General features: G+C 29.6%; 1 protein-coding gene and 1 long non-coding RNA gene across 4 annotated transcripts; one reads left to right on the top strand and one right to left on the bottom strand.

Annotated features, from left to right (window-relative positions):
- Positions 1 to 2,665: 2,665 nt before the first annotated feature.
- LOC140883314 (putative disease resistance protein At1g50180) lies at positions 2,666 to 13,776 on the bottom strand. 2 transcript variants are annotated; one of them, XM_073289735.1, is made up of 4 exons: positions 10,976 to 10,992; positions 10,791 to 10,847; positions 9,653 to 10,703; positions 2,666 to 4,337 (listed from the first exon to the last, which is right to left on the bottom strand). In XM_073289735.1, the coding sequence occupies exons 3-4, from the start codon at positions 10,689 to 10,691 to the stop codon at positions 2,671 to 2,673; spliced, it is 2,706 nt and encodes a 901-aa protein (XP_073145836.1). In that variant the 5' UTR covers positions 10,692 to 10,703; positions 10,791 to 10,847; positions 10,976 to 10,992; the 3' UTR covers positions 2,666 to 2,670. The 2 variants fall into 2 exon arrangements, with proteins under 2 accessions (XP_073145836.1, XP_073145835.1); XM_073289734.1 differs by lacking the exons at positions 10,791 to 10,847; positions 10,976 to 10,992 and adding an exon at positions 13,710 to 13,776.
- A 2,924-nt stretch (positions 13,777 to 16,700) lies between these two features.
- On the top strand, positions 16,701 to 19,987 carry LOC140885545 (uncharacterized). 2 transcript variants are annotated; one of them, XR_012150995.1, is made up of 5 exons: positions 16,701 to 16,870; positions 17,148 to 17,227; positions 18,186 to 18,279; positions 19,268 to 19,468; positions 19,768 to 19,987. It is a non-coding gene; the product is annotated as an uncharacterized lncRNA (long non-coding RNA). The 2 variants fall into 2 exon arrangements; XR_012150996.1 differs by lacking the exon at positions 19,268 to 19,468.
- Positions 19,988 to 20,283: the final 296 nt, after the last annotated feature.

Here is a 20,283-nt window from a genome sequence, read left to right on the forward strand (position 1 = left end):
GGCCCGTATCACAAAATGGAAGATTTTTACGGACCGGGTCATCCTGCTTAATTCGAGCAGTTATGACTATTTTATTTTTTTTAAAAGGGTTGACCCCAAAGGAGACCTTATTTCGCATGAGTCAAAGGCTCATTGGCTCATGTGAAGGTTAAATCGAAAGATTTGCACGAGCGACAGAGACCTAAATGAGGGAGCAACATGACTCAACCTCTAGAGTATATCCACATAATATTTCAGTAGGGAATATGCTCCACACGACGAACCCGCAACGCTGGGGAATCTCTTTTCACGTCACCTCAGACCTTACTAACTCATCTATGACCCTGTGTACACTATTTTATATTTTTATAGCAGCACTAATCTAACTTTAGTTTACAGTTAGATACACACGTTTACAGTTAGATACGCGTGCCAAAAAAAAGATCAAGTGTATAAATTTACATACAAATCTTTATATTTAAGTATGTTACAAACCCAACTTAAAAATGAAGAAAAAATATTATTAAAAGATTCATTTATTAGGGGAAAAATATATTTGTGTGTTTAAAACTTTTTAAATGACAACTTCTTATCGCTTCTGTGGGAACAATCTAAGAAAAAATTGGATATCAAACCTCATATTAAACAAGTAAAATGCGTATGATTTCATCTGAAATTACAAGGCACCATAAAAAATTCTTATCAGACAATTTGCCTAATTAAACAAGAATCAATGCATACGAAAGTTGGCTAAAGATAATGATCCCAATAATGTTTCTTTTTTTAAAAAGGTGGTTGACCCCAAGGGGACCCCATTCTACATGAGTCAGAGGCCCATTGGCTCATGCGGAGGTTAAATCAAGGGATGTGCGCAAGCAGCAGGGACCTGAAGGAGGGAGCAACATGACCAACCCCCGGAGCATATCCCCACAATATTTCAGCAGAAAATATGCTCCACACGAGGATCGAACCCGCAACACTGGGAATCTCTTTCCACGTCACTTCAGGCCTTACCAACTCGCCTATGCCCCTGTGGGCTCCCAATAATGTTTCTTGCTGAAGAATGAAGATAGCAAAGAGAAAACATTACGACACATGAAGAAGCATAGACAAACTTAAAAACGGCAGTTTTTACAACATTACCTTGGTAAATAATTAAGGAAAAATTGCATATATTACCCTTGTGAAATCTCGAGTTTGCCGATAACCATTATGAAATTTTTTTAAGCTAATAACCCCATGAGATTCTAGATATGTAGCAAGCAAACCTTTACAGCTAAAAAATGACGAAAATACCGCGATTTAAAAATTGATTAAACTATTTTTTTTATAATTTTATATATAATTGAATAAAAAAATCAAATTTTAGTTAAATAACTATGAAACTTATATATAATTATTTATTAATATTTTCATTTTTAAGCAGGGGTATTTTTGTCATTTTTTCGTTATTTTTAGGTGAAAAGGCTGTGCATGATACATATCTAGAATCACAGGGGATTATTAGCTTAAAAAACTTTCATAGGGGGTTATCAGCAAACGTAGGATTACACATGAGTAATATATGCGATTTTCCCAACAATTAACTTCATAGCATCACTCTTCATCATCCTCGTCCCGATCACCACTGGAACCTTTCTTTGCATAAATGCGGTAGTAAATAAAGTAAATGACGGAAAGTAAATAAATTAGCAGTAAATATTAAAATATTGTCCCACATTGATATGATAAAGTTCCTGGGAGCCCTTAATATAGACAAAAACAAACATCCTCTCTTGAGCTAACTTTTAAGGTGAGTTAGGTTCAAATCTCATTTATTAACATGAAATCAAAGCCCAGGCTCTCCGTGTGTGTTGGACTGCCCATAATTGGGCTGCCTATAGTTATGTCACCCGTTAATATCTCAACACTGCAGATGTTCATTAGTGTGTGTTGGACTGCCCATAATTGGGCTGCTTATAGTTATGCCACTCGTTAATATCTCAATGCTACAGATATTCATTCGTGTGCGTATGGGGGTACGTTGAAATATTATACGTCCTTAGCGGCTCCAGGGATAGCCGCTACTCAACAACTCCAAAATGATTCATTATTTGACAGAACAATTAATTATTTGTTTCTTTTGACTTGAGTTGGAAGGAATTAAGGCTTTGAATATGTCTCTAATTTTGTTGTGTTTCTATCTCGCAAATCTTCTGTTTGGTGATTATTTGTTTATACGCTTTGCAAGCGTATGAAATGAACAAATTTTGCAAGTGTTTCATACGCTTTGCAAGTGTATGAAATGAACAAATTAATGTTTTACGTTGGCTGAATCATTGTTATGCTTTGAATTAGTGGCTTTCTATTTTGTTGTTCGCAATTTGCTGTGGTTTGTCCGTCCTAAGATTATTCAATTTAGGGAAATTAAATGAGTTTTAGAAGTTTTAAAGAGAAATGAGCCGGGTCTCCGTTAGTTTTTAACGAAGAGATGCCGAGAGAGATCAAAATCGGTATAATTAGAAAACATTAGATATCATTTTGACCACTGGAAGAAAAAAAGAAATAAAGGAAGATGTTATTTTGAGCAAACGACAAATAAAAAGGACCAAAATAGTATTAACTAGCTCTTTTACTGTTGAACACCACATTTTGACTCAAAGTATTTATTACAACTCAAATCTTAAAAAGAAATATATATTGCCATATTAATTAATTAAATACACATGAGCTACAGTGATCTATTTGAGCAAACAATCTCAATCTTTGTGGAATCATGAAATTAATTCCAGAGCAGCTCACAATATCCATGGATGATAGATTGGGCATGGCAGCTTCATCAATCCTCAACTCAATTATAAATTTCCCTTCAACAAAACAGAAATCAAGTTTTTCAAGTCGAGGAAAACTTCCAGGGCCGCAAATCATTTTTTTCCCGCCGAATCCAATGTTACGCAACTGGAGTATTTTAAGATTTGGAAACTTGTCTAGCGCTTGCATGATATCCTCAGCAATATCTGTTTCTATATACTCTAAAGTCAATTGCACAAGGCCTGGACACATCTTTGAGAAGTGTACGGTTTTTAATCGAGGAAGTTTCAACAATTTACAATATCCCATACGAAGTTCAAGAGTAACATTCGGCATCTTTAGAAGTTTTCTAAGGGCGTCCGATTCCTCCTGCCGATTCAAATCACAATTATCAATAAAAATATCTATCCAACTTAGATTGCTTCCACAAATGTAATCTGTGATTTGTAACAGACTATCATCGCCAGATACCGCACACCATCTAAGAGTTCGCAGCTTTTCCAAATAAAAGAGATCTTTCAAATTGCAAAATATGCTGTGAAAACCATATAGACACTCTAGCTGAGACAAGTTCATTAATCTCAGCGCCTTTCCTTCTATTATTCTAACTCCATCTGTAAAGTAAGGAAGATATAAATGCCTCAATTGTGGCATCTTGCAAAATGTATCCACTCGAGGCAACTTGGTCGATGTTAATGTGGTAGCACCCAAAATAAGTGTCTGTAGAAAAGATAGCTTGTCAACCGATTCTAACGAAAAGTTTTCCCATTCACATAGTACCAAGCTCAACATTCTAAGATGGATTAAATTCTCTATTCCGTGGAAGCACTTCCCTCTCAAATAACAACGGAAAATGATCAGTGTTCGAAGGGATTTGAAATGTGGGAGATTGAAGATTTCTTTTGGTAAAATCAATTTGTGATTCAATTGCTTGTGAATGATTTGCACAGATCTTAAAGGGATACTGTTTTCTATTGCCTTAAGAACGTCCAAATAATCGTCTTCCCCATCCACGTACGCGACCAGTCTATAGGCTTTGTCGGAACTATTGCATTTGTCCACAACCTTGAGAAACTCCTCCTCTTTAGCCTTTGACAGGCACAATTCCAGTATTGAGTCGTGAAGAGATACTCTCCCAAAATTATGTAACAGAACCATACTTCGAAATTGTAACTCAGAGAAATAGCACTTTGCCACATCGCGCATTGTTTCGTTTCTGCCAACATGTTTTGATTGAATGAAACCTTGTGCCATCCACAAATCATAGATTGATTCTACAAATATACTGTCATCTTCTCGTAAAAACGCCAGAGAGAGAAAACAAGGTTTAAGATGATATGGCAATTCATCATAACTTAAAGCCAACACTTTTTCCACCTCTCCTTGTTCTCCTGTCCCTTCACCTCTCCCTATGTAAGAATTTACGTCTTTGCTCGCTAATTTCCATTCTTCCAAAGAATTTTTACCACTCAATATCCCTCCGATCACAGCGACTGCTAATGGCAAACGTTCACATTTCCTTATCATCTTCCTTCCTAATTTCTCATATTCAGATTCATCCCATGCTTCTGGCAATCATGAAAGAGAAATATATGTGCTATTATCTATTTTTCTACTGTAAAAATATGAATTGTGGGCAAAATTTTTTATTGTGAATTTATAATTTTAACCTTAAAAAAACATGTATTGACAATCATGAAAAAATGATGTAAAAAACAAGGACAAAAAAGGAATTAGAATTTTAGTCAAACTTTAAGGAGAAATTTATTGCATCATGAGTAACGAATATGTATTAAAATTTTCATTTATAATAATCAATTATCATCTCAAAATTAACTATTGATAGACAATGTATAATATATAATATACTATATTTTGACCACGATTTTTTTATATTGTCAAATATTTTATTTCTTCATGTATATGTTTGACATAAATTTTTTATAAGTGTAAATATTTTTAAAAAATATTAGTTATTTTTATTGTGATAGTGAGAAACAGACTTAATAATTTGAATAATAATAAAGAGTATATATCAAAATAATTGATTGCACTTGTAATATTACAATAGTATAGAGAGATAGCTTTACCAATTCAATTTGATGTTTTGATTTATTAATTGATTGCACTTATATTACAATATATAATATATATAGAGAGAATTAGTTAGTTTTACAAATTCAATGTGATGTTTTGAAAATAATATATATAGAGAGTTAGCTTTACAAATTAAATGTGATGTTTTGAAAATAAAATATTAAAATATTATGTTTGATGCCTTAAAAAATAGCATAGTATTTTTTTTTCTTTCTAATATAGTGTGCTTTTATTATTATATTAATGTGAAACTTATTATTTATATATATATATATATATATCTATATGTATATATGTATGTATATGTATATATATATGGTGATACTCTCTATCTATATAGTTTATTCATTAATTGTACTTAATTATATTACAATAGTATTGAGAGTTAACTTTACAAATTTTTCTTATAAAAAAAATTAAAACTTTACAAATTCAATATTTTGTGTGTGTATATATATATATATATATATATATATGTATATATATATATATATATGTGTGTGTGTGTGTGTATGTATGTGTGTGTGTGTGTGTATATATGGTGATACTTCATATCTATATAGTTTATTCATTGATTGTACTTAATTATATTGCAATAGTATAGAGAGTTAAATTTACAAATTTTCTTATAAAAAAAATTAAATTTTACAAATTCAATATTTTTAAAACAAATTAAAATATTGTGTTTGATGTGTTAAAAAAATAGCATAGTATGTTTATGATTTTCTTATATAGTTTGTTTTTCTTATTATATTCAATGTGAATTTTTTTCTTAATAATATATATATATATATATATATATATAGAGAGAGAGAGAGAGAGTAATTTTCAGCTGTCCAACAATTTCTGCCCAACTCGTCCCCGACCACTAAAACCCACTACCGAGGTTTAGTTGTTTTTTTTTAAAAAAAATCGTATCACTAAAACCCACTACCGGGTTTTAGTTGTCGGGGATGAGTTGGGCATCATTGGTAGGGCAGCTGAAAATTTCTATATATATATATATATATATATATATATATATATATATATATATATAATTTAAACACAACTTTTGTAGTAGTGTTAATTTTTGTTAAACAGTTTTAAATGATTTATCAATTATAGTACTGCGAAATAAGGTTAATAATAAATAAATTATATCAAAATATTTTATTCATTGATTGCATTTATGCTACAATAGTATATATGGTTAACTTTATAAATGCAATATGATGTTTATAAAACCAAAAACACAATCACGTACAAGAATTTTTTTTCTCCATTATTTGTCCTAATTAGTTAATTAATTAATGATCAATAAATTTGAGATGTATTATATTTATAATAATAACTAAATATGATGTTCTCTTCGATCAATAATTATCATTGTCTTATTTATGTTAATACATTTAATTATAACATTTCTATATCGCCGAAAACCTTCTAAAATTTAAGTCCATTTATTTTCAAATTTTGAAAATAAACACCCATGAAAACACATACGGATAAGGGGACGAATGCTCAATTTTGAAAACATGGGGATGCATGTTCTCAAAATTTGAAAGCATAAGGAGTTAATAGATAATTCGTTTTTCATAAGGGGTGTTTAGTAATCTTAGGATTTTACAGGGGTATGTATGCAATTATCTCATATGAAAATATAGCGTCAAAATCAAAATGTGCAAAAATTAACGGATCAAAATTGTAATTTTTTTTTTTGTATTTTTCCATAATTATCTTTGATTTATTTATATTGATTGTTTAATTCCAAATTATCCATAAATTTTATATTATATTTTACCTTAATATTTTTCACTTATTTTCCACTAATTGTTTATGCAATTATTTAATTGCAAAAATTTACTTCTCTAATGAAATTTTTCTTTCTATTCACACTTTTAAAAATATTATTAAATTAAATATACATGATTTTCTTTTAATAACTTTAGTGAAAATAATTTTTTATTTGTCAAACATATATTCACTTTATATATCAATTTATAGATTTTTAAAGTATTATGTAGAACTTCATACAATTAATCGAAAGAATAAACAATCTAAGGGCAAAATAGAAAATTCATGGTGAAAAACTTAGTCATTCTATTTACACTTTTATAGTTATAATAAAATAAATATATATTATCTTTAATAATTTTAATGATTACATATTTTTATTTTCCAACATCTAATCATTTTTATGTTAATTGTTTTTAGATTTTCCTAAGAATTATGTTTCAATAAAATTTTATATCTCTAATGTATTTTTATTATCAAATATCTATTCAATTTTGATGTATTATTGTTTTCAAATTTTCTTATAAGTATATCGTAACCAAATTTTATTTTTCTCTTTTAATTTGTTTTTTAAAAAAACACTTTGATACTCATGTGTTTTAATTTTTTCCCCTTAAATTCATAGAATAAAAAATCAATTAATTTTTATAATTAAATAAGAGACAAATTAACACAATGTATTTTTAATAACAAAAAAATATATGAAAGTAACTTATTCCTTGATTGCTCTTATATTGTAATAGTATATCACTAACTTTATAAATGCAATATGATATTCACTAACTTTATAAATGCAATATGATATTCACACTTATAAAAATTTCATTATTAGTCATACATCTATATAATTATTAATCTATAACTTGATATTATTCATAGTATTTAAGTAGATGAAAATTTTAATGTAATTTTTTTTTAAATTTTCCTCATACCTCCTTGTCATGTTATGTATATAATTTAATAATCATTAATGATTGAAATTATTATTAAAATTTAAGAAGAATAAAAGTTTAATTATATTAATGATTTTTCTTATAATATCTCCTCACCATATTACACTTAAATTAACTTTTAAAGAGAGTTGATATTTTTGTTTTATAATTTATTCACCCATATGTTATATTATATATAATAAAATCAATAACGTATATTAAAGTGGTATTAGAAGTTAATAGATTTAAATATATAATTGTTATACTCATAAATATTTCACTTGATTTAATTTATTATTTTTTTAAGTGTTAGTTTGTTTACAAATATACTACATTTAGTTTAATAAAATTTGTAAAAAATAATGATTTAATAATAAATTCTTAGTAACTGTTAATTAAGATGCTAACATTAATTATGTTAATTATCATATTAAATTTTTATTATATCCTCAATTTTAACATTTTAAAAAAGCGTTTTGTTTGATTTTTTTTTACCAATTAAAAAATTTATGTATCAAATGTAATATTTGATAATAACTAATAATCACTTTAAAATTATAGAAATTCATTATTACTCATGTCTCAATATAGTTATAAGTTCATAACTTGAAATTATCATTAGTATTTAAATTGAATTGAAAAGGTTAGTGTAAATGGGAAAATATATTTTTTGGTTTGATGTAAATATGACGTGTATAGTGTTACGTAAGTATTTTCGTATAAAAATGACAAAAATTGCTAAAAATAGAAACACGCAGGACTAAAACTGAAATATGAAAACATAGAAGATCGAATCACAAAGTGAAAAATATACATGACCAAAATTACAGTTCTTCCAAAATAATTTTCAACATATCTCCTTACCATGTTATGCATATAATTACTAAGTCAATTAATTGAAACAATTATATATTATGATTTAAGTTGGTTAAAAAATCATTTAAATATTAAATGATTTTTTATACATGCTCACCATATTACATATAAATTGATAATTAGAGACATTCGTCTTTTGGTTTTATGATTTATTCACTCATACATTGTATTATATATAATAACACCATTGACGTAGATTAAAATACTATTGACAAGTTAATAATGTTACATATATACGATTATTACTTTTAAATATTTCACTTGGTTTAATTTATTATTTATTTTTTAGTATTCGTTTGTTTACAATTATTCTGCAATAATTTAATAAAGTTTGATTAAAAAAATGAGTTAATTACAAAGTATGTGTAGTTGTATAAAGTTTTTCTATAATAAAATATTGTTTCATCGTATTATATTGCAGAGAACTCAATACTAATCAATTTAACTTCCTATTTATATTTGACCAAGAATAAGTAAATTTAATTGAATATTAATTACGAAATACAATATTCAATTATTGATATGATATTTGATTGAACTGACTAAAAACAATTTGACATCGCTTGCGTAGCACGTGCTTTTTTCCAAGTCTTTAAAAAATCTTATATGGGCGCAACTTAGGATTCAGTCCCCAAGTCAGTTTCGTTCGTATGCCACCAAAATATTCAGTTTTTTTTTTTTCTGAAAACGTTGATTAGGTTGTTGCCAAAGTAAGCACATTTTAGTTTCACAAACATGGACTTTTTGGCATATGGGTAATACCCAAACTATGCATCCAATGGTTCTTATTTTTACACATACGCGTAATTAATTATATATTGTTGACGTGGCAAATCATGAGACATTAGATCTATCATTAGGGTAATACTCATATGCTAGGTTGAAATCTACCCTTTTTGGAGTACTGGAATGCATAAAAATCATAAAAGTTTATTTGATTTGTTTGACTTTTTTAATGTTATGTTGTTCCCAAGCAAATTTATTTCCCTTCAAAATCAATAAATCACCAAATTTCTTGTCACGCGGGATTTTTATGGTCAAAGAGTTGAATTGAAAAAAAAAAAATCGGATCGGGTTAAAAACTATGTTTTTTTTTTTTTACACGAGGACTGAATCCCTATTAACCCTAATACTAAACTATTTTAAATTATCTTAAAATCATGGGAATAATTATTGACACAAAATGAAGAGATTTAACTGACCTTGGAAATGAATCTTAGCAAACGCTTTCATGCGGAGGAGCTTCCATGCTTCATCCTCTGTGATACCCTTTAGTTGAATTGGATATCCAATTTCTGCCACCTTTTTATTCCGAGTTGTGAGCAATACTTTGCTTTGACTTCCAACACTCGGGAAACATTTGGTCAGACATTTCAAATCATCGAGTTTCCAGATATCATCCACTACAATCAGACATTTCTTTTCCATTTGCACTTTATAAATTTGTTCCACCAACCCGTCCATCCTATATTTCTTTCTTTCCGCAGGGAGAAGCTGTCGATAGATATCTTGCATCACAGATTGTATTTGGCAGTCTTGGGTTATGCAAACCCAAGCAAAGGCGTCGAAAACTATTTTGACACACATGTGGTTATAAACCTTTTTGGCAACAGAAGTTTTCCCGGAACCGCCCATTCCCCATACACCGATAACTCGGCCATGGCGACTAGTTTCTTGATCAGAAACTAGAAGAGAAACAAGATTTTCGATGTCTTCTTCCATCCCCACGAAATGTTGAAGCTCCTCGTGAGCACATGTTTTTCTAATGAAACGCCGTTTGTTGTCATCAGAAGTACTTTCTTCTTGATATTCGTCACGTCTAATTATGGCTTCTATGCCAAACTTATCCATTTTCCCGGTGAGGATGGTGATGTGTGACTTGATTGTTTCTATTTCAAAACCAATGTTGTGTAAAGTTCCCATTTCATTCGCAAAACAGACGAATCTTTTCAGAATATTAACAAATCCCAGATCTACTTTTCCAGAACCAGCAGCTTTAATAACATATTCTTCAAGAACATCCTCGGCTCTGTATGCAAGACGCCTGATCTCTTTGATCCAGTTTCGAATCGTTTCGCTGTCGTGTTGTTTACGATCTGCGTCTTTTAAGAGTGATTGTAAGTTTCCAAACTCATTTTGGAGTCCTTGGACTTGATCTTTCACTCCTCTGAGAAATGTTGCTTCTTGTATCAACACATTTCCAAGCGTTTCCAACGCCACAGAAACTACAGCTTCGGCCATATATATAGTTTCCTAATAATTATTTCATTCATAAGAAGTCTGAGTATGTATATTCTAACAGATGAAATATGCAAATATTAATGAATACATTGTCATTACCTTTGATTGAGATGAATACACAGAGCTTCGAGGAAAACTAGATTCAAAGTTCGTGACCTCGAATATTAAGATTTAATATTTAATGATCAATAAATTAGCTGTTAAATATTTAGTCAACGATACATAGATTTTATATATGTTTAAATTAATATTAGATTTAATATAAGATTCGGATTATTGTTCACCTGTTTGACATTTGACTCAGCTTTAGAGGGGTGACCCCCACCCCGAAGGGCCCCACACAGAGCCGCCCCAAGCCCCGGCGTGAAGGGAGGTAAATCAAGGTTATGCTTGGCCAGGTAAGTACCCAGGAAGAGGAAGGCTCGCAAGCGCGATAAACAAGGCCAAATACACCTTTTACGGGATTCGAACACTCGTCACCTTCATTTTCACCAAGGCCTTTGCCAGTCCAGCTGTGCCCCTGGGGGCTTGACTCAGCTTTAGAGCATAATATATACAAGGGGCGCCCACTTCCTCGCTCCAATTGACTTCCTCGCCCCTTGAGTATCGCACGAGAACTCCTCGTTGTGCAAATTATTAAAAAAAATAATTAAAAAATAAAAATTAATTTAATTAAAAATTTTAAAAAAATCAAATTAATTATTTGTAATTTTTAAAATTTCTTATTTTCATGTATTTCTTAATTTTTTGCAATATTTAAACTTTTATTATGTGTAATTTTATTTTATTTTAATTATATTGTTCAAATTTATTTTTTGTTTAAATAAAAATATATACTTAATGAAATAAAAATTTAATATTTCAACATTCTCTCTACAACATCATCCCACCCTCGTAGAACCAAGCAATGAAATTATCATCGCTGACATCATCATGCAATGAAGTATCAATTTCATCACACCAACATTATATCACCATTGAACATGCCCTTATAAGCTTATAAGTTGTTTGAATAGTAATTAACTACATTGTATTATATATATATGTGTGTGTGTGTGTGGAGTTCAATTTGTGAGATGTATCCAGATCTAATTCGACCAAACTCATGAAAACAGAAAATTAAAGTAAGACTTTTTATGACAAATGTATTATTTTTCACTCCACGTATAGACCGAATAGATCCGTCTCATGGATATAAATCTGTGAGACCGTTTCATATACTCGATATGTAAGACAAGCACGTTTCGAGTCCATGCTCAAGTCCCGTCGGTTGTATACGGGCAATTTCATTCTTTAGTGTTACAATTTGATGTAATTCGATATTCGATGTACTTGTACTAAAAAAAAAAAGAAATGTTTGTAAAAGATTATATTTTTCAGAAGTTACTAAAATTTAATGTATTGAAAAGGAGAAAAATAAGAAGAAGATAATATTTGAAAATAAAGAGAAAAACTAATTTTTTAAGGTTGAATGTTTGATAAATGATGATATAGCTAAAAATTGATATTACCCTATAGGAAAAAATCAGGGCCGACAATCCGTGGAGGTCCGGGTGACTGTTTTAATACTCTAACAGTTTCAAAAAACAAACTTTGTGGGTTGTATATCTGCACCACAATCAAAGTACGTGGCGTCGTTGGTTGTCCAACGAAACACTACGAATCTCAAGTCAAAATTTGCCAATAAAATTTCTAGAAAACTAGAGTATATGACATAGAGAACGTACCTTAAAAATTAGTAATATTGCGTGATCACGTACAAGATAATATTAAATAATATATATTATATAGATGGTAGATGATTACACTTATTAATAATTATTATTATTTAAATAGATTATTACTCTTATTAGAGCACCCACATTGATTATTCAAATTGGGTATCATAATACCCACTAATACCCAGTCAAATGCCAACGCGTTCATCCAAATTCCAAAGTACTAGTCAAATATATAAATATATATATATATATATATATATATATGTATATATATATGTATATGCATATGTATATCTGTGTGTATAGGGCGTTGCTATGTTGTCAATCAATCGTGGTCATCTCTATGCCCACTATTGAGGTGTCACTCAACTATTAGATATGCAACTCATCACATCTAATAGATGAGTGCCACCTCAATGAGTTGATGTATGTGATGATGTATTTATTTCTGAATTATTTTTCAATGAGGTTCTATAAATATGTCTCTCCATTTGTGAAAAAACACACAATTGAGTGAAGAAAAGTTTATAAAGTGTGTAGTTTGATAAATAAAGAGAGTTTGAGAACTTTACTTTTTATCGTAAATTTTTACTTTTTTACAACACGTTATCAGCACGAAGATTTAAAGTTCTCCATATTTTTCCAGGTTCCAAAACACAAGAAAAAGATAACAATATTCAAAAGTAAGAATATTTATTTTACTGTTTATTTATTTTTATTGTATATATATTTAATATATAATATCATGTTATTATATAAAAAGAGTTTCTGACACCTCATTATAATAATGTGATGTGATTATATTATTTTATTGTTTAACATAAATTTGTTTACAATTTAATATATATAACATCATATTATTATATAAAAGGAGTCTCTGACACCTCATTATAATAACGTGATGTGATTATATTATTTTACCTTTTAATAGAATTGTGTATATATCTTAATATATAATTTCATGTTATATAAATCTTTTACATCTCATTATAATAACGTGATGTGATTATATTATTTTACTATTTATATATTATGTATATATTTGTATAATGTCACAAAATTATATAAAAAGAGTCACCGAAATCTCATTATAATAATGTGATGTGATATACAAAATTATTTAACCATGATTAACATTATATACATCATATTATTACCGTAAAATTATGCAAATGCATATCTTTATTATTAGTCTAAAAAATAAATAAAATGAAAAAAAATTGAACGAGAACAAACGACTAGTTTTTACCCTATAAATATGATTTTTCAAAACACATTTCAATCACTCCAAACTTACCATTTATAAAGTCCTTTCATAGTTGTCAAAAGCGCAAGGCGCGTTAAAGCGCTCAGGTGTCCTGGGGCTTCAAGCGCAGCGCGAAACGCACGCTTCACAGAAATAAAGCGCGACAAAAAATTTCTAAAAAAATAAAAATAAAATCAATTTATCTTTGAAAATATGAAACATGAAATATCAAATATCAAAATCATCTTCACTTTTATATTTCAAGTATCAAATATTAAATTGCGAAGGGAAAGGGCATAGGCAATGTTAGGCAAAGGCAATGCAAGGTAGAGGTGACATGATATTGGAGTTTCCTCTGATCTATTTTTTTTAATAAATATATGAGAAATCACACTTTTAAAGGGAAATTTCTCCATTTTCAGAATGCATTTAAACAAAAATAGTTGTTTTTCTATGAAGCGCGCTCAAAGCGCAAAACACAAAAAAAGAAAAAGCGCAAAAGGCGCACACTTCATGGAAGTCGTGCGCTTTGGAGTGCACCAAAGCACAGACCGTGCGCTTCGCGCTTAAGCGAGCGCTTTTTACGCTATGAGTCCTTGTCTTCTTCGGGCTCTTAAATTCATCTTATTTTTTCACGCATTGTTAGTGTCACTCAAATTAAAAAAAAAAAAAGATGAAAAAAAGAGCAAAAAACAAGATACTAGCTAAATGAGAAGTTTCTATATCTCGTTAAAGCATAAAGTAGACTTATACCGATACAAAGTCAGTCCCAAAAGTTGACAAAACTAGGAAGCCAAATTCGAAATTAATAAAGATGGGAACAAAAAACATAATATTCTATGTTTGGTGTTAAAAGAAGCACAAAATCTTGCCTCAAACTCGAAATACACAAGGAAGAAGATGAAAACCAGCTGAACACTTCGAACCACAGTTGCTAAACCTTCTAAAATACAACATCCGAACGGCGTGGTGGAGGTGGCTGGTCGATGGAGGCCAAAAAAGGGAGCTAGAGGGGAGCCGATCGATTTGGAGAAGAAGGGGGAAGAGAGCGACGGGTTTGGGGTTAGGGTCAGGGATTGGGTTTTATTTTGTGTTAGTGATTTAAGTTTTAGGTGTATATGTGTGTGTATGTATAGGTATAACTGTATAAGTATGTATAAGTATGTGTGTGAGATTTAAAAGTGTTACTCATTTTTTAAAAATACTACTTGTCTTTTTACAACTTTAATACTATCAAATTTGTACCTCTAAAATTTCCTAAGTCTGAAAATCTCAATTTAAAATATTAAATTGATTTTACTAGCCCGAATTTGAAAATGCTAATTTTTAAAAAATATTGAAAATTATGCTCAAGAATGCATTTAAGCGATTTTTTTGGCACTTTTAAATTTTAAAAATAACAATCCCATTTATTTTCCTCAACCCTAGCATCTTTCTGTAATCAACATGTGGAACTCATGCATATATTATCGTGAAAATAATATATTCTTTGATTGAATAATATTAATATATTATTAGAAAATTTATATTGAAATATTGCAAATACATGGACGAAATGAAAAAAAAAGTCATATAATAATAATAACATATAAAATGTACGTATGTATGAAAATTTGACACAATTAATTGTAGGAAATAAGTAAAGTGGAAGAACATATAAATTTTATGTATGGTGATAAATATTTGACACAAAATAATAGTACAAATAAAACTAAAATGAAAGTTATAGAATTAAATAGAGTTTATTGAAATAAAAGTTATATGTGAATATTATTACAAAATTTATATTCGAATATTGTAAATTCATGGGCGAAATGAAAAAAAAAATCACATAATAATATATAAAATGTTTGTATAAAAATTTGACACAATTAATAGCAGGAAAAAAGTAAAGTGAAAGAACATATAAATTTTATGTATGACAAATATTTGACAGAATTAATTGTGGGATAAAACTAAAGTGTAAGTTATAGAAATAAATAGAGTTTATTAAATTGAAAGTTAAATGTAAAATTATTACATTCAATTGTCACTACAAGAAAAATGCACATCAACAACACTCAATAGACAACGGTTTTATGTAAAAACCGTTGTCTTGCACTTTATAACAACGGTTTTAGTTATAACCGTTGTGTTTTACTGTTGTGTCAATAAAAAAGACAACATTTTATTTAAAACTGTTGTCGTTTAATGGTATAAGACAACAGTTTTAAAGAACTGTTGTCTATGAGCGTGTATTTTGGGCCTACGACAACAGTTTTAAAGGTCTGTTGTCTATAAGCGTGTATTTTGGGCCTACGACAACAGTTTTAAAGGACTGTTGTCTATGAGCGTTTTTTATTGACAAAAGACAACAGTTTAAAACACTGTTGTCTTTGTGCTTCTTTCTAATTTATTATGTCATTTTTTATTAAATTTTAAAATTAAAATAATACCTAAAATCGGCTTTGCAACTCACGCCTTTGGAAAGTGATATATTTTTTACATAGAATTTGAAATTGGATTTGGATTTGGAATTGAAATTCATGGAATTCAAATTCCGTTTTGGTGTTTGGAAAAAAGTTAAATTACATATTGAAATTTGTTGGCATAAATATTTGAAAAGTGATATTTTTTTTAAAAATGTTTGTGCAACTTAAATTTATAAATAAAGTTTATAAATTTATTATTAGAAATAATTTTATTATTTTTATAAACTCAAATCCCATGAAATCTCATGAAATAATCCGACCAATTTTATAAGGATTTCACTTAGTTAATTAATGAAATCTCATGAAGTTCCATTAAATACCAATCCCGTTTTAAAATTCAATTTTTCCAAACACGAAAACAGTATTTGCAAATTCAAATCCCATCCAAATCCTGTCTACCAAACACACTTTAATTTTCTTACTTTGGATTTTATTTCTAATTTATTATGTCATTTTTAATTTTTATTTTTTTAAAAAAAAACCTGTAAACGTGTTTGCAACTCACGCCTTTAATTTTCTCACTCCCACACTTAACCTTTTCATTCACCCAAGGCCTCACTCACGCTCAGCTCTCGATCTCAAGGCCGATGGCAAAATCTGGGCTTTCACTGAGCCGCAACTCCAATCTCTTCCTTCTCCGATGATTTTTCTCCATTGTTTGCGTGGATTCATCTCGTTTCTGGCCATCTGCTCCACCGTACGTTCAACTCTGCCGTGACAATAAGCCCTAAATCAAAAATTGTAAGTTTTCAGAAGTCACCCAAATCGGTTCGTGAAATTTCAAGATTGTGAGCTTTTCGTGAATCTTGATGAATGTAATCATTTTTACGGCAAGAGCTTTATTACCTCTTCTCCCATTCTTCTCTTCTCATTTCCTGCTACAATTCCCCTGATTCGTTTTTTTTTCTTCCGGCTCTGCTTCCCTCCCTTTGCTTCGATTTTTTATGTGTTGTTTTGCTTGCACTCAGATATGTTGTTTTATTGTTTAGGTTAATATATCTGCTGTTTTATTGTTTAGGTTACAGCACATCATTGCTTCAGACTTTCTCCACCTTTCGATCTGCGTATTGCTGGATTTTAGGCTCTTCAAATCGCTAGGTTTGTTGTTGTTATTTTGTTCTGCTATTCTTTATGTTTTAAATTTACTGTGTTTTTCGGGCATTCTTTGTTTTATTCCCTTCGTGTTTAGACATTTTCTTGACGTAATCTTGCTCGTGTATGGATATGCTGATTGTTTCCGTTTTGATCCTTCTGCATATTCTCTCTCGTGCTTAAAAAGTGCTTATTGACGTGCCAAGGCTAAGAACTAAGACCTCTAAGCTAGATAGACGTTAGAGGATGTCCTTGTGTAGTCTGGATACATTATATACGGTCTTTCGGAAGCATTAAACAATAAATAAGATTAAAATCGGTTCTCTAACTTCAGCAATGTTCAGTTGTAATTCACATCAAACTCTAATCGACAGTGGTTAGGTGGAAAAATTTGTATAGCATTCTTAAACCAAATAATTACAGCATGTTATGCTTATCAAGGATCTGAATACTATCTTTATTTAAATAAATGCAATCCAAGATTATGAAGAAGTCCATTATGATAATGACCAAAGGGAAGGTTTTCATGGTGTAGAAAGATGCACTAGTTTCAAACTCGCATTTTCTGCTTTATTTCAGTTGATTGCAGCAATCTCTCAATGTGGAAAAAAATCTCTTTGATAAAAAATGCAGACCAAACAAACCACATGAAACTTGTGCTGCTTCATCTGAAGATTGATTGTCAAGGAATTTGTTTTTATTTTTTTTAGTAGAAAATATGTATGGTTGAGTTGTATGGAAAAAACCAACTTTAGTGCTTGTCTTACATTTACCGAAAATCACATTCAAACTGGAATGACTATCTAATTTTCCCATTCATCTACTGCTGCTGCCTAATAGGTTGTTATTTGAGAGATCGAGTGATGTATTGGTCTGACAATAGCTAGGCCACAATTTTTGAGATATGAAAAAGTTAGAAATTTAAAATTTATCTTATGTATTGTTACCATTTTCTCGTTTACAGAAATCTTTGCTTATTGCCTTGCGAGTTTGATCTGCCGCTCCATTATTCTCTCCTACTCTTGCAAAGCAAAGCCCGCTGCTTCTGGATTTCTAAGGTAATTGATTTCTGGATTTCTAAGCTAATTGATTTCTGATCTATATTTATGTAATATGAGAGACTTGTTTTTTGGTTTTTAATGGGAATAATATATGGGAAGAGGGCCAGCCAACTAGTGTCAATTTCTTCTTATTTTTTAATTCGATGAATAATATATTATCGTCATTGGAAATTTCTGTTCAAAGTTACTGAAATTTTCTCTTGAACGAATATCCCACACCTCCACACATTTTGGAGCTGCTACTGTGTGTATAAATTTCCTGGCATACCAGAATGGTCCTTTTTGTCGTGTTGGTTTTGCATTTGCATCTGCCTGTTCTTTTCCAATAGCAGTGGCTTCTTATTTGTTGTGCTGTCATTCTTACCTTGACATAAAATGATAGCTAATAACAAAATCATAATGCATACAAGGAAAAACAATCAATTTAATATGTCAGGTTGTCATGTTTAATTTTTTTTGTCTTCTAATTTGTCAAAGTTGTGTTGTTTCTATTAACTTTGTTTATTGTTGATTTTTTATAATAATTAACTAGAGTGTTGACGTAACACTAAATTGTAATCAATTTTTCGATATCATGTCAATATTTTATAATAATAAATCTGCAGATGATTATAAAATAATAATAACACAGTTATTGGACCGAAACAGTTTTAAAAGGCTAAAATGCAAAAAAGGGGAAAAGAAAAAGAAAAAGAAAAAGAAATTTTAAAGTGTAGTAGGTTTTGATGTTCACTAAAATTGTCAATTCATTTGGATGAGGGGGTATTTGGAGATAACTATGAACTAAACTTGCACCTTGAGAACATCAGTCCTTTGTATCTGTTGGAGCCAATTTCAGCAAATTGTATGGTTGCTTACATATGGTAAGTCTTAAAATTGCCTTACACTTTGTTTGTTGTTTTATTAAATATAATAATCACATGCTTTATTAGTAAGCTATGTATTATTTAATTTAATTCTGATTTTATTCTCTTCAAAATTGTAGGCATCTTTATAAGAAGTTGGTCAAGGAAAACAATATTGGTAAATTCAAATTTGTAAATCCACACAACATCCCGAATTTTCAAAGAACCACAAATGACAAAATAGGTAAAACTGAACGTTTGAACCAGAGGGCAAGCTTTTTATCAGACCAAATGATCGGTGCATTAGTTAATCAATTGGTTTTGGTGCCAAGTAGCAGCGGGTAACTAACATCCATAGTATCATTTTCAATTTATTTTCTTAGACATTTTTATGTTTCGATTTCATGTTTGTGTGTAATTATGATCTTGTGTTTGTGTAGTTTCCATTGGAGAATGTTTGTCTCTTTTGTGGAGAATGTTTGTCTCTTTCTCGAGAATATCCTGTTCCTTATCAAATTTTCTTGCAAATATTTATTTAACTCATTGCAGACTTGGTATTTTGTGGAGTTGTTTGGAGATTTTTTTTGAGATGTTTTGGGACTATTGTGACTTCATTAACTTTATTTATTCTTCTCTACAGGAATGCATGGAATCATATCTTAGAAGATGCACAAGTGGAGAAAGTTTATCAACAAAGCAAGATATTTTGGGTTTGATATGCACGATATATTATCTATTTTTTGGGGTGTTTTTTCGTTTTGTAAACTTGGTTCAAAACTTTTTGGCATATTTTATGTTTCGTTTAGTTATTGGTAGATTGTGAATCTTTTGATAAATCGTCTATTGTAAGTATTTTCTTAATTAATGCTATTTTGGTGATGTTTGGTTTTATTTTATATAAACTGGTTTAATTACTTCAAAGTTTTGTTTGTTAATTATAAAATAATTTAAGTATTAAATATAAATCAAAAGTATGTATAATTCCATTATTATTCAAAAAATACAATATTTTTGCCTAAAAGACGACGGTTATTTCAAGTTGCCAAAGTGTTGTCAATCTCAAGTAATAACAACGGTTTTTATTTGTTGTCAAACTGTTGTTTATTGAACCCAAAGACAACGGTTAAAAAATGTTGTTAAACTGTTGTCAAATATA

This window comes from Henckelia pumila, chromosome 2, assembly GCF_033568475.1.
Source record: "Henckelia pumila isolate YLH828 chromosome 2, ASM3356847v2, whole genome shotgun sequence".
In the NCBI taxonomy this organism is placed as follows: domain Eukaryota; kingdom Viridiplantae; phylum Streptophyta; class Magnoliopsida; order Lamiales; family Gesneriaceae; genus Henckelia; species Henckelia pumila.